This window comes from Triticum urartu, chromosome 4 (assembly GCF_003073215.2).
Source record: "Triticum urartu cultivar G1812 chromosome 4, Tu2.1, whole genome shotgun sequence".
Classification (NCBI taxonomy): domain Eukaryota; kingdom Viridiplantae; phylum Streptophyta; class Magnoliopsida; order Poales; family Poaceae; genus Triticum; species Triticum urartu.
The window spans coordinates 584,400,633-584,414,960 of NC_053025.1; the positions used below are offsets into that span (position 1 = coordinate 584,400,633).

The 14,328-nt window shown below is 46.7% G+C and overlaps 1 protein-coding gene across 2 annotated transcripts; it reads right to left on the reverse strand.

The window, feature by feature from the left end:
• Positions 1–6,656: 6,656 nt before the first annotated feature.
• LOC125552898 lies at positions 6,657–13,076 on the reverse strand. 2 transcript variants are annotated; one of them, XM_048716613.1, is made up of 5 exons: positions 12,736–13,075; positions 11,032–11,144; positions 7,944–10,864; positions 7,690–7,841; positions 6,657–7,134 (listed from the first exon to the last, which is right to left on the reverse strand). In XM_048716613.1, exons 3-5 carry the CDS (start codon positions 8,994–8,996, stop codon positions 6,939–6,941), a joined length of 1,401 nt encoding a protein of 466 aa, XP_048572570.1. In that variant the 5' UTR covers positions 8,997–10,864; positions 11,032–11,144; positions 12,736–13,075; the 3' UTR covers positions 6,657–6,938. The 2 variants fall into 2 exon arrangements, with proteins under 2 accessions (XP_048572570.1, XP_048572569.1); XM_048716612.1 differs by having other exon boundaries at positions 7,690–10,864; positions 12,736–13,076.
• Positions 13,077–14,328: the final 1,252 nt, after the last annotated feature.

Below are 14,328 nucleotides of genomic sequence, written 5' to 3' on the forward strand. Positions count from 1 at the left end.
AGATATACCCATATCTGCTTAAGTCATCTGTGAAGGTGAGAAAATAACGATATCCGCCACGAGCCTCAATATTCATCGGACCACATACATTTGTATGTATGATTTCCAACAAATCTGTTGCTCTCTCCATAGTACCGGAGAACGGCGTTTTAGTCATCTTGCCCATGAGGCACGGTTCGCAAGTACCAAGTGATTCATAATCAAGTGGTTCCCAAAGTCCATCAGTATGGAGTTTCTTCATGCGCTTTACACCGATATGACCTAAACGGCAGTGCCACAAATAAGTTGCACTATCATTATCAACTCTGCATCTTTTGGCTTCAACATTATGAATATGTGTGTTACTACTATCGAGATTCAATAAGAATAGACCACTCTTCAATGGTGCATGACCATAAAAGATATTACTCATATAAATAGAACAACCATTATTCTCTGATTTAAATGAATAACTGTCTCGCATCAAACAAGATCCAGATATAATGTTCATGCTTAACGCTGGCACCAAATAACAATTATTTAGGTCTAATATTGATCCCGAAGGTAGATGTAGAGGTAGCGTGCTGACCGCGATCACATCGACTTTGGAACCGTTTCCCACGCGCATCGTCACCTCGTCCTTAGCCAATCTTCGCTTAATTCGTAGTCCCTGTTTTGAGTTGCAAATATTAGCAACAGAACCAGTATCAAATATCCAGGTGCTACTGCGAGCATTAGTAAGGTACACATCAATAACATGTATATCACATATACCTTTGTTCACCTTGCCATCCTTCTTATCCGCCAAATACTTGGGGCAGTTCCGCTTCCAGTGACCAGTCTGCTTGCAGTAGAAGCACTCAGTTTCAGGCTTAGGTCCAGACTTGGGTTTCTTCTCTTGAGCAACAACTTGCTTGCTGTTCTTCTTGAAGTTCCCCTTCTTCTTCCCTTTGCCCTTTTTCTTGAAACTAGTGGTCTTGTTGACCATCAACACTTGATGCTCCTTTTTGATTTCTACCTCCGCAGCTTTCAGCATTGCGAAGAGCTCGGGAATAGTCTTATTCATCCCTTGCATATTATAGTTCATCACGAAGCTCTTGTAGCTTGGTGGCAGTGATTGGAGAATTCTGTCAATGACGCAATCATCTGGAAGATTAACTCCCATTTGAATCAAATGATTATTATACCCAGACATTTTGAGTATATGCTCACTGACAGAACTGTTCTCCTCCATCTTGCAGCTATAGAACTTATTGGAGACTTCATATCTCTCAATCCGGGCATTTGCTTGAAATATTAACTTCAACTCCTGGAACATCTCATATGCTCCATGACGTTCAAAACGTCGTTGAAGTCCCGGTTCTAAGCCGTAAAGCATGGCACACTGAACTATCGAGTAGTCATCAGCTTTGCTCTGCCAGACGTTCACAACATCTGGTGTTGCTCCAGCAGCAGGCCTGGCACCCAGCGGTGCTTCTAGGACGTAATTCTTCTGTGCAGCAATGAGGATAATTCTCAAGTTACGGACCCAGTCCGTGTAATTGCTACCATCATCTTTCAACTTTGCTTTCTCAAGGAACGCATTAAAATTCAACGGAACAATAGCACAGGCCATTTATCTACAATCATACATAAACAAGCAAGATACTATCAGGTACTAAGTTCATGATAAATTTAGGTTCAATTAATCATATTACTTAAAGAACTCCCACTTAGATAGACATCCCTCTAATCCTCTAAGTGATTACGTGATCCAAATCAACTAAACCATGTCCGATCATCACGTGAGATGGAGTAGTTTCATTGGTGAACATCACTATGTTGATCATATCTACTATATGATTCACGCTCGACCTTTCGGTCTCCGTGTTCCGAGGCCATATCTGTATATGCTTGGCTCGTCAAGTATAACCTGAGTATTCCGCGTGTGCAACTGTTTTGCACCCGTTGTATTTGAACGTAGAGCCTATCACACCCGATCATCACGTGGTGTCTCAGCACGAAGAACTTTCGCAACGGTGCATACTCAGGGAGAACACTTCTTAATAATTTAGTGAGAGATCATCTTATAATGCTACCGTCAAGCAAAGCAAGATAAGATGCATAAAAGATAAACATCACATGCAATCAATATAAGTGATATGATATGGCCATCATCATCTTGTGCTTGTGATCTCCATCTCCGAAGCACCGTCGTGATCACCATCGTCACCGGCGCGACACCTTGATCTCCATCGTAGCATCGTTGTCATCTCGCCAATCTTATGCTTCCACGACTATCGCTACCACTTAGTGATAAAGTAAAGCATTACAGCGCGATTGCATTGCATACAATAAAGCGACAATCATATGGCTCCTGCCAGTTGGCGATAACTCGGTTACAAAACATGATCATCTCATACAATAAAATTTAGCATCATGTCTTGACCATATCACATCACAACATGCCCTGCAAAAACAAGTTAGACGTCCTCTACTTTATTGCAAGTTTTACGTGGCTGCTACGGGCTTAAGCAAGAACCAATCTTACCTACGCATCAAAACCACAACGATAGTTTGTCAAGTTGGTGCTGTTTTAACCTTCGCAAGGACCGGGCGTAGCCACACTCGGTTCAACTAAAGTTGGAGAAACTGTCACCCGCAAGCCACCTATGTGCAAAGCACGTCGGGAGAACTGGTCTCGCATAAGCGTACGCGTAATGTCGGTCCGGGCCGCTTCGTCCAACAATACCGCCGAACCAAAGTATGACATGCTGGTAAGCAATATGACTTATATCGCCCACAACTCACTTGTGTTCTACTCGTGCATATAACATCAACATATAAAACCTAGACTCGGATGCCACTGTTGGGGAACGTAGTAATTTCAAAAAATTTCCTACGCACACGCAAGATCATGGTGATGCATAGCAACGAAAGGGGAGAGTGTGATCTACATACCCTTGTAGATCAACAACGGAAGCATTAACTTGGTTGATGTAGTCGTACGTCTCCACGGCCCGACGGATCAAGCACCGAAACCACGGCACCTCCGAGTTCTAGCACACGTTCAGCTCGATGACGATCCCCGGACTCCGATCCAGCAAAGTGTCGGGGAAGAGTTCCGTCAGCACGACGGCGTGGTGACGATCTTGATGTACTACCGTCGCAGGGCTTCGCCTAAGCACCGCTACAATATTATCGAGGACTATGGTGGAAGGGGGCACCGCACACGGCTAAGAATATGATCACGTGGATCAACTTGTGTCTCTAGGGGTGCCCCCTGCCCCCGTATATAAAGGAGCAAGGGGAGGAGGCCGGCCGGCCCTATAGGCGCGCCAAGGAGGAGTCCTCCTAGTAGGAGTAGGACTCCTACTAGGAGGGGGGAAGGAAGTGGGGAGGGAGAGGGAAAGGGGGGCGCCGCCCCCCCTCTCCTAGTCCAATTCGGACCAGGGGGGAGGAGGCGCGCGGCCCACCTTTGGCTGCCCCTCTCTCTCTCTCCACTAAGGCCCATATGGCCCATTACTTCTCCCGGGGGGGTTCCGGTAACCCTCCGGCTCTCCGGTTTTCTCCGAAATCACCCGGAACACTTCCGGTGTCCGAATATAGCCGTCCAATATATCAATCTTTATGTCTCGACCATTTCGAGACTCCTCGTCATGTCCGTGATCACATCCGGGACTCCGAACTAACTTCGGTACATCAAAACTCATAAACTCATAATATAACTGTCATCGAAACCTTAAGCGTGCGGACCCTACGGGTTCGAGAACAATGTAGACATGACCGAGACACGTCTCCGGTCAATAACCAATAGCGGAACTTGGATGCTCATATTGGCTCCTACATATTCTACGAAGATCTTTATCGGTCAGACCGCATAACAACATACGTCGTTCCCTTTGTCATCGGTATGTTACTTGCCCGAGATTCGGTCGTCGGTATCTCAATACCTAGTTCAATCTCGTTACCGGCAAGTCTCTTTACTTGTTCTGTAATACATCATCCCGCAACTAACTCATTAGTTGCAATGCTTGCAAGGCTTAAGTGATGTGCATTACCGAGAGGGCCCAGAGATACCTCTCCGACAATCGGAGTGACAAATCCTAATCTCGAAATACGCCAACCCAACATGTACCTTTGGAGACACCTGTAGAGCTCCTTTATAATCACCCGGTTATGTTGTGACGTTTGGTAGCACACAAAGTGTTCCTCTGGCAAACGGGAGTTGCATAATCTCATAGTCATAGGAACATGTATAAGTCATGAAGAAAGCAATAACAACATACTAAACGATCGGGTGCTAAGCTAATGGAATGGGTCATGTCAATCAGATCATTCAACTAATGATGTGATCCTGTTTAATCAAATAACAATTCTTTGTCCATGGTTAGGAAACATAACCATCTTTGATTAACGAGCTAGTCAAATAGAGGCATACTAGTGACACTCTGTTTGTCTATGTATTCACACATGTATTATGTTTCCGGTTAATACAATTCTAGCATGAATAATAAACTTTTATCATGATATAAGGAAATAAATAATAACTTTATTATTGCCTCTAGGGCATATTTCCTTCATCAATTCTAACATGTAGGCCCCGCTTCCAAATCATTGAGTCCTGATAGGGGTTTCCAAGGGCATTTCTGAAGCAGGCCACATAGCTGGATGGGGGGGGGGGGTGGAATGGCAGACCACAGCAGAGTTCCATTTGCTATTTTAAGCTTCCCGGGCTGCTTTCCTCCAAAGCGGAATGAATAAAATCGAAAATACAAAGGAGCATATTATTATTCTCACCAAAAGCAATTAAGTTCCTCCGTCTCGTTTTTTTCATGACCAGACCAAGAAGAGCGTCGTTGTTTCACTAAAATCACAGGTGAACACACCACCAAACAAACATTTCTAGAAAACTGAGGTCTCCCGATTAGCAAAGCAAACAAGCAGAACACATGGACGCTGAGAGTACCCTTGTTGCACCTTGACGGCCATGTGCGCTTGGCAAGCAAACCAGATCGGTGTATATATATGTAACCTATGCACCGATGGCTCCAAGAGGAGCGCGATAGACGCAAACAATGAGAAAATATGTACAGAACTGCCGAATAACCGTCACTGTACTCATGCACCCGGACCGGAAGGAATAGAATGTTACACTCATAAAACAAAATTTTCATCCTTTTGATGCTGATGATATATGTAGGATCTCAATGCCGAGGTCGGATGCGAGAGACTGCATTGCTTGGCACCCTGAAAAGAACGGGATATTCACAGTTAGGAGTGCTTATAATTTGGCGATGGCTATCAAGAATAGTCGGCTCTGGAACCCTCTAGCTCGACGAACAACCCAGATAATCGCACCATATGGGACCTCATTTGGAAGGCTGACGTCCCACCGAAGGTGAGAATATTTGGATGGAGGGTAGCGACAAACACTCTGGCTATGAGCCTATGAAGAAGAACAAGTGCAGGCACACGATCACACTGGATGCGACCTGTGACATATGCGGGTGTGGGGATGAGGATGAATGCCATGCAGTTGTTAGCTGTACCAAGAGTAGAGCGTTGAGATACAAAATGAGGGAGGAATGGGTTCTTCCAGCTGAAAAACATTTTTGGAACACTGGTGAGGATTGGCTGCAAATCCTATTTGAGCACTGTCTCTGATAATGCACGTGCAAAAATCTCGCTGCTGTTGTGGAGATGCTGGCACCTGCGAGATAACTGCGTGCATGGAGACGGCAAGGAGCCAGTCATAGCGTCAGCTGCCTTTCTGTCGAGACTGGATAATGAATGGAAGAATGCGGCAGTAGCTGAACCGGCGCTCGATGGAAAAGGATGCGGGGCTCGGACCAATCTTTGCCCACGGGATCATGCAAGTCAGAAAATACAGTGGACTGCACCGACGAGAGGAACTGCTAAACTGAACACAGATGCGTCTTTCCTTCCTGACAGCAAACAGTGTTGGGGAGGCGCAGTAGCACGGGATCACAAAGGGCACGTCTACTTGTCGATGGGCAGGAAGCTAGCTAGGCCCTGCAAATTGTGCTCAGGAGGCTGAGGGACAGACCTTGTTGATGGGTTTGCATGCTTTGGCATCTACTCCCTCCGTTCGGAATTACTTGTCTCGGAAATGGATGTATGTAGAACTAAAATATGTCTAGATACATCCACTTCTGCGACAAGTAATTCTGAATGGAGGGAGTAGTTTTAACGGGCATAGCCTGGTGGAAAGCAGACTGCAAATCATTAGCTGATGATCTCAAAGAAGGTGGCCAGAACCGGTCAGCTACCTATGGATTGATCATGGATACAAGATCGTCACTAGCAAGTTTTGCTAGTCAACAGGTGATTCACATTGCCAGAGAACGAAATTCCCTTGCGCGTGAGCTTGCAGCAGAAGCTAGGAGAACAGGGGACCATTTCCTGATTGCAAATGTACCCGATGGGTTAAGGAGCCTAATGCTCTCTGAATGTAAGCCCCCACTGGAGTAAGCCTGTTTACTCTAGTCCTCAAAAAAAAAAAGTTGTGGTGTAACTGACACATGGCATCAGGTACACGTTCACAAACAAGCTTGTTTGGAGCAAGCAAAAGTTCCCTATGCTTTGTGCAACATCATCTACGATCTGTGTTGTAAAGCTGAACAATGCACAGTACTGTAAAATATTAGGAAAACAACTCGAATTAAATGGTCCCATATCGAATGAATGATGGTGATAGTTTAAGATATATGTCCACATAGCAAACTGTTCCAAGTCCCAAACACACTTCAATCTGTGCCATGTTGATGGCAGAGGGTTCCACGACTGGTTTGAGAAATTATTCCATATACATATGCCTAGATAATAATGCAAACTTAAGAGTATTTCAACGCACAGTACTGCGGCCCTGGCATCGCCACTACAGCCCTGAGTCGCGAGTATGTAGAACACATTATTCAGAATCACCTTTCTCTGAAATTGGAGCATCATCGACATTGCTACTGCAGGTTTTCTGAGTTCCCAGCACCATCTTTGTGGATTCTATCTGAACTCTTCGCGGACTCTTCATTCCGCGCACTCTTGGGGACATCACCCAAAGGATCAGACGCCTCTTGAGCTTCACATAGCAAGCTGCATCCATATTTGTTGACCGTGCCGGTACACTTTGGAGCAACTTCCCCACAAGGTGGAACCCTGACAATAAAAGGCATTCAGTTTCTATCTATATGTCAAGGAGTATAACACAAGGCAGAAAGTTACTGTGATCTACGGTACAAAAGCACAACTAAAATAATTCTGTCAACCAATTTGACGACACAAGGTGCTAGCTTTGTTCTGTTGACTGCCTTTTCTAACAACTGGCTAGTGCTTGCACACATTATGAAGTACTATACGAATAAACTGCAGAGTGATGAGATATTTGTAACTAGCCAGTACTGGACACATATAACATTTCTCAAGTAGAGTAGCATGGTACCTGAACTTTGATATAAAAACGATGCTAATCACAACAGAACATACTAGGCTCTAACTCCCAAGTATTGCTCTCGAGTAACATCTCAAACAGCAACACACTCATAGCTCAGTAATCACATTACCATAGAACATCTGAAACCAAACTACAAAAGCCAAAGGCCTAGAGCAACAAGGGGCATGTTAGAACAATTACAGACCCAAAAGAGCACTGAACTACTTGCAATTTATTTTCCACACAAAGAATACATTGGCATGCTTCAGCACCAAACTAACCTGTTCTCTGTGGCATGGATAGCGCATTCGAGGATGTTGACAAAGTCCCCCTCCTTGTTAACATTGGACCCATTGTTAATCAACTGTTGTGCATGATCTGCTGTCTTCTCCTCCTCCCCTTCTTGGTCGGTACCATCTGCCTCCTCACTATGCTTCAACGACAGATCCTTGTGCTCAACTCGAGGCATAGGAGTGTAGAAGCTGACAACTGGAATCAAATTACGAAAGCCATGATCATCGCACACCTTTCTCACCTCATTTGATTGTAGTTTGATCATGAAGACGCCAGCAACCGTGGTCACGAAGATGACATTTGCTCCCTCGGCAAAGCCCAACACTAGCACTCTAGTCTCTGCATCCACAAAAGCACTAATTGGGAGCAAACTGCCGAGGTAGATGACTCGGCTCAGCACCCATCGTGCATCAGTGATATCACTCGCCTCCCGTGCCCACAATTTGAGGTGCAAATTCATAACTTCATTAACACCTAGTCCGCCGTCCTCCGCCAGCATGATGTTACATTGGTCGATGTAGTCTGACTCAGGTGGATCAACCACAGCCAGACCGTGCCGTGCAAGGTCATACTCTAGGATGGACCCATCATCAAACATGAAGTAGAGCAAAGACCTCCCAACAAGCACACTGGAATAAAATGTGAAGCACATGGGCCAGAAGGGGTGCAATGAGGTCAGCTCGCCCCAGGTGCCAGTTTCTGACGAGTATATGCCTGCCCACGTGAAACCGTCGTCGTCAGTGTCATCGTCAGTGTCTACGTTGTTGACAGAGAAGATGAACAACACGCAGAAAGGCCCCCCCAGGCAGTCGTGGTGGTCGCACCCGTCCGCTGTGCAGAACACGGCGGCAGGTGGGTACACAATCACGTTCGCACTTATGTTGTCGTAAGCCACGGGCGCCGGTATGCGCTGTTGGGCACCCGTGATTGGCTCCCACAGGAGAAATTCCTCGGTGTTTTGGCCCTTGGAGTTAGAGAGAAAGAGGACCCGACCGTGGCGGCAGTTGAGGGCCCGCCAGCACCGGCGGTCTGGAACGGTGAGTGAGAAGGACGATATTGTGGTGGGGATGAAGTCTGAGATGCTCTCGTCGCGACGGTCGTGCAGGAAGCCAAGCACGGGGGTTGTACGATGGAGCTCGTGGAGGCGACGGCGGAGGCTGGGACAGGTGACGGCGCAACCCCAGGCCTTGCAAACAAGGGAGGCACGGAGGAGGCAGGCTGGCTCATCGGGGGGAAGCCGGAGGAGGATCTCTTCGAAGAGCTCACCCGGGAGCGTCAACAACTCTACTGCCATGGTGGTCTCTAGATCTGGATCTGGGTGGTTGAGTGGAATGCTTCAGCCCAAGCAGTTTGTTAAAAGGGGTTAGGCATGTCTCTCCTATTTGATCTGAAAATTATTTTCTTCCCTATTTGACATCGGTTCCGAATTTCCTTCCCAACACTACCCTCCATATTTTCAGCAAACGGTATTAATTGGCACATGAAAAGACACTTGTGTCCCTCATTTCTATAATAGTTTTCTTAGAAAAACACCTCAACAAAAGTGAGCCCACATGTCAGTCGTGTATATGGTGAACAGAGCAAGTGATAAAAATATGAAAAACGTTTATTTCCAACCGACTGATCTCTCATTTTGTAAACCTTGTCCCCTGCTCGACACGTGCCCTTGTGGGCTAGTCCACCGCTTCCCCTCAGCCTTATCCCTTCACTCTCCTCCACGCGTTCTCCACGTTCGTCTCTTTCCTTTCCCCATCTCTCGTTGTTCACATCTGAGAGGGGAGGGCTTCCATGGCAACGCCGACCACCAGCCACCACTGCTGCGAATCGGGAGGGACGACGGCAACCAGCACCTGCTGCATCCCGGCACAATTAGTTGCTGTTGGTGCCGCGAATGAGGGGCGTCGCAACCACCAGCTGTTGATCCTCACAGCCGGTGTTGCAACGCAGCACGAAGGCAGGAGGGCGACACCGCTCGCCGCCAGTGATGCACGCAGCACGCAGGAGGAGGCTGGGCTGCTCACCGCCGGTGTTGCAACGCAGTGCAAAGGCCGGAGGCGGGCGCCGATGCTGCAACGCAGCACGCAGGAGGAGGCTGAGCTGCTCGCCACCGGTGCTGCGTTGGAGCTTTTTGTCGCGTGCTAGAGTTGCAATGGAGCGCCGCCCGGGGCTGCAATGGAGTGCTGCTGGAGCTGCAATGAAGCTTCACCGGAGACGTCGTCGGTGCATTGAAGTTTTCTTGCCGCGCTTGGTGTTGCCATGGAGCCGCACGCCAGTGGTCCCGGTGCTGCACGCCGGGCTCCCGGAGGACCGTCGGCGATGTAGCGGTCGCGGGCGGCTCTTGGAGCTGCGTTGCAGTGCTCGCCGATGGCTCGGTGCCGCGAGGTCCCACGACACATGTGCCACAATGGGTGCTGTGTTTCTCTCGTGAAATGGGATCAGAGGAGGAAGACATGGAGTGGGGCTGTGTTGCCGTGATCGAACGGCCACCAGGGGCAGATCGGACGGCTGGCTAGGCGGATGATTTAGCAGCCGCCTAAAAATATCCGGTCCTTCCAGCACTACCACATCTCATGTTTGACCACCCGCCGGTCATCCGCACTTCGGCACCGCCCGTACAAGCTATGCCGGCTCCTGCCTAGAATCTGGTCGCCCATTCTGCATCCAACTATTGACTCCCTGTCTGTGCTAGAGTTGCACTGCCCCCGTCCATGCCCGATCGCCATGAACTTTTTACAAATTCATTAACCTTTTTTCAAAACCCGTGAACTTGTTTCAAATCCATGTTTTTTTAAATTCATGTACAATTTTTCAACTCATGAACTTTTTTCAATTTTGCAGAGGATTCAAATGCGCGCACTTTTTCCAATTCATGAAAAAAATCAAACCCATGAATTTTTTTAATCCAAGACTTAAAAAAAATTCATGAACCTTTTCTGAAATCTGCAAACTTTTTCCAAATTCATGAATATTTTTGAATCACCAGTGGAGCAACACTCAAACTAATAAGGATACTAAAACTTGAGACTAAGAAGACTGAAAGGAAAACTGAATTTGACTGACATAAAGATGACACAAACTGAAAACATAAATTAAAAAAGGGGGTACCTAGCTGTCCCTTTGAAGAAGTGTTAATCAGTCCACACGGAGGGGGGCAATGAACTCCTGCAAAAAAAACATTCAAAAGAAATAAGAGGATCCGCAGGGCCCTACTCCGTTGTATATAACAAAACTAAAGCTCTTAGAGCGTTGCGAAAAACACACAAAAAGAGAGGCAGAGCAAAACGTAGCCTGCAATTGGACCGAACTGAATGCCTAAAAATTGACCTAACCTTCAAGCCCAAATAGCTCCGTCTTGAGACCCGCCCCCACAAACAGGCAGCTCCTTCTTGGCTGCTACAGTCACTGGAAGCGACGCGGATGTCAGCAGGCTTGTTGCGCAGACCTGCAAAAATGATTTTGCTGTGAGTTGTATCTCTGACGTTCAAACATGTATCTCATCATGGTAGGATTCAACAACACTGACACTTCCATTCAATGCATTTCCAGCGTGTATCTAATCTGGAAAAATGAAGAAATAATAACCGGGAAAAGAAGGACTAAAAAAGAAAATCATTGTGAAGAAATAAAATGAAGACTAAAGAAGTGAAATGGGAGATTTAGATATTCAGAAAACTGTCTGAAAACTTGCTAAACTAGCTAACTAACCTACCTATGCGGTAACTGGCACAACCAAATAAAATGACACCTAACACTGAAACTTCTGACAAAACTGAAGAAAATGACACCGAACAGTGAAACTAGTGAGGAAACTGATGAAAATGACACCTAATACTGAAACTATTGACGAAACTGAAGAACCAAATCCTCATGTGAGGAACAATAATAATGATAAAGTTGTGGCGATGTTATCTAAAAAAAGGGAAAATCTGAACAATCCTAGATAGTGACAGAACGTCAAAAAACGAACACTGGAAAAACCTTTGCCCAAACCTGGCCTGATCGCATAGTCTTGATGTTCAGTGAATACTGAAGATGACTGAGAAGGTAGGACTGAAAGACTGAAGAAAGAGTGATTTTAAAAATTGAAGGACAAAATACATAAATCTGAAACAGAAGAAAACTGAGGACATATATACTGAAGGACTGAAATAAAAAACAAGAAACCTGATAGACTGAGGAATGACTGATAAGTAGGGATTTGAAAAATGAAAATCTAAGTGAGAAGGGACTTGCTGAATAATGAATAAACATGTGCACTGAAGATCAACAAACTGAATTTGAAAGAATGAGTCTGAAGACTGAAGTACTGAAGTAATAATAAGACAATGAAATTCAGAAAATAATAAAACAACAAAAATACTGATGACTAAAGAAATAATAAAACAACGATAATAATGTGCACTGATGGTCGCACCTTCCTCCCCACCGACGACAGCGAACCCTAAACCCTAAACCTGGTTCCGCACCCACCGACCGGCACACGGTGATGCCTCGCCAGACGGGACAGCTCCGCTGCCCTACCATCCATCCCTGCAGCTCCCGCCGGGAAAACTCGCCTTCATCCTTCCCCTCGGGGGACGGGCGCGGGTTCAGACCAGGTGGAAGAAAAAACCAGAACCCAATAGCCCACATCTTGATCCCCAAAACCCCTCTCACACGTGGAACACAGACACACCGGTGCGCCAAGATTCAGACTGAATCAACGCCTCAAAATTTGACTTAAAGCCAAATCAAAATCAGTCGACTGATTTTTAGCAAAAATGTAAAAATAAAAAGGGGTTACGATGTTAGACAACACAACTACAATTATTCTGTCAACCAATTTGATGACACAAGGTGCTAACTTCGCTCTGTTGACTGCCTTTTCTAACAACTGGCTGGAGTTTGCACAGATTATGAAGTGCTATGCGAGTAAGCTGCATAGTCATGAGATATTTGCAACTAGCTAGTACTCAAATTATGGAGTACTGGAGACGCATATAATAACAGTTCTCAAATAGAATAAGATAATTGCAGCCAGCCAGGACCCTTACTCTGGTACGGCGAGGGAGAAGGACGAAGCGGTGATGGGGTTGAAGCGGGGGACGCGCTTGTTTCTCCAGTCCTGGAGGAGGAAGCCGAGCACGGGGGGGTGCCCAGTGGAGCTCGTGGAGGCGGCGGCGGAATCCGGGGCGGGAGACGACGCAACCCCAGGCCTTGCAGACGAGGGAGGCGCGGAGGAGGCAGACCGGGTCGTCGGGTGGGAGGCGGAGGAGGAGGATGATCTTGCTCGTCCGGGAGCGCCGGCGGCGCTGCTGCCATGGTGTGGTTGCTGGATCTAGGTGTGTGCTGGGGAATGGAGGAATGGAATGGTTCGGCTCAACCAGGTTGGAGATGGAGCCCAACTTTTCCACTGTACAAACAATGCCTTTCGAAATGATTCAAAAAACTGTTTTTTGAATGAGAATTTCTTAAATTTCCTCTTCCTGCAAATTATAACATTCTCCCCACGTCCAACAAAAGGAACTCAACATGATTTATTTTATGGGAGCTGCTACGCATCGGCCGGCGGATATTTTTAAAAGCTCTGTCGCCTCGCGAGCGGTCGGGTTTGACGGAACGAGTGGCCAAGGGTCACCTTCTATCATTGCAACACATGCTGTGTTTTAGAATTGTTTTGCAACATGGGTTATGTTGCAGAAAATTTTGCAACATAAATCAAGTTGCGGATTATTTTTACAACAAATATCTTGTTGCAATTTTTTTTTGCAATAGAGGTCTCGTTGGAATTTAATTTTTTTTATCCGAGGTCTTGTTACCATTATTTTTGCACCAAAGATCTGGCTGCAGAAACTCGTTGTAGCTAGCAGCAAGCAGCGACCACGTCGCCCGAAAGAAAGGCCGGTGATCCCTCGGGACGGCGGAGCGACGGGAAACGCAGCTCCTTGCTGTGGACGCGGACACCGGTGCTCCCTTAGGACAGCGGATGCAGCTCGAGTTCAGGTGTAGCGCGACGGCCGACGTTCATTGCGGAGCGGGCGGCGGTCCAAGCAGCGCGAGGAGGCGTCGACTTAACGGGAAGCTTGGGAGGAGCACGGGCAGCCACTGCTCTAGAGGGGATGGGGATTCAGATCCCGCAATACACCAGTTGTTGCGGTGGGAGAGGTTGCAACAACTCAGTTGCAAAACCTAATTTAGATAATACGCTGCTTCTAGTTATCTATTAAGAATTAGATCCGACAGCCATGGAGACGGCGGACGTATGCATCATTATCGGTCGGGTGATCGCAATGATTTCCCTTATTTTGTAGCTACTCTCTCCGTCCCAAAATAAGAGTCTCAACTTTGTACTAAAGTTAGCACAAAGTTCCGACATTTTTTTTAAGACAAAGGGAGTATATGATTATTTTTTTAGAAGAATTTTGTAGCTATATATATTACCACCAACGGAGTTTTTTTTAGACAAATTACCACCAACGGAGTGGCCTCCCACAATTCCCCAACCATCCCTTTATGGGTATGGGTCCTTGCCGGTCCATCTCTTGTTCGGGCCGGCAGCCGTCCTTCCATGGTCTCTTTTTTCTGGTTCTACACTTTTCCGGTAGGTGGGCCGATCGAAGAGCCCAACACTATGCCTTATGTCCCAC

What these genes read in the sequence shown, in the direction of transcription:
- LOC125552898 (XM_048716612.1), bottom strand. Translation starts at nt 8,996, where the DNA reads ATGGCAGTAGAGTTGTTGACGCTCCCGGGTGAGCTCTTCGAAGAGATC. An exon ending in ATCCATGCCACAGAGAACAG is followed by an intron (nt 7,135 to 7,689) that starts GTTAGTTTGGTG and finishes TTTTATTGTCAG; the next exon opens with GGTTCCACCTTGTGGGGAAG.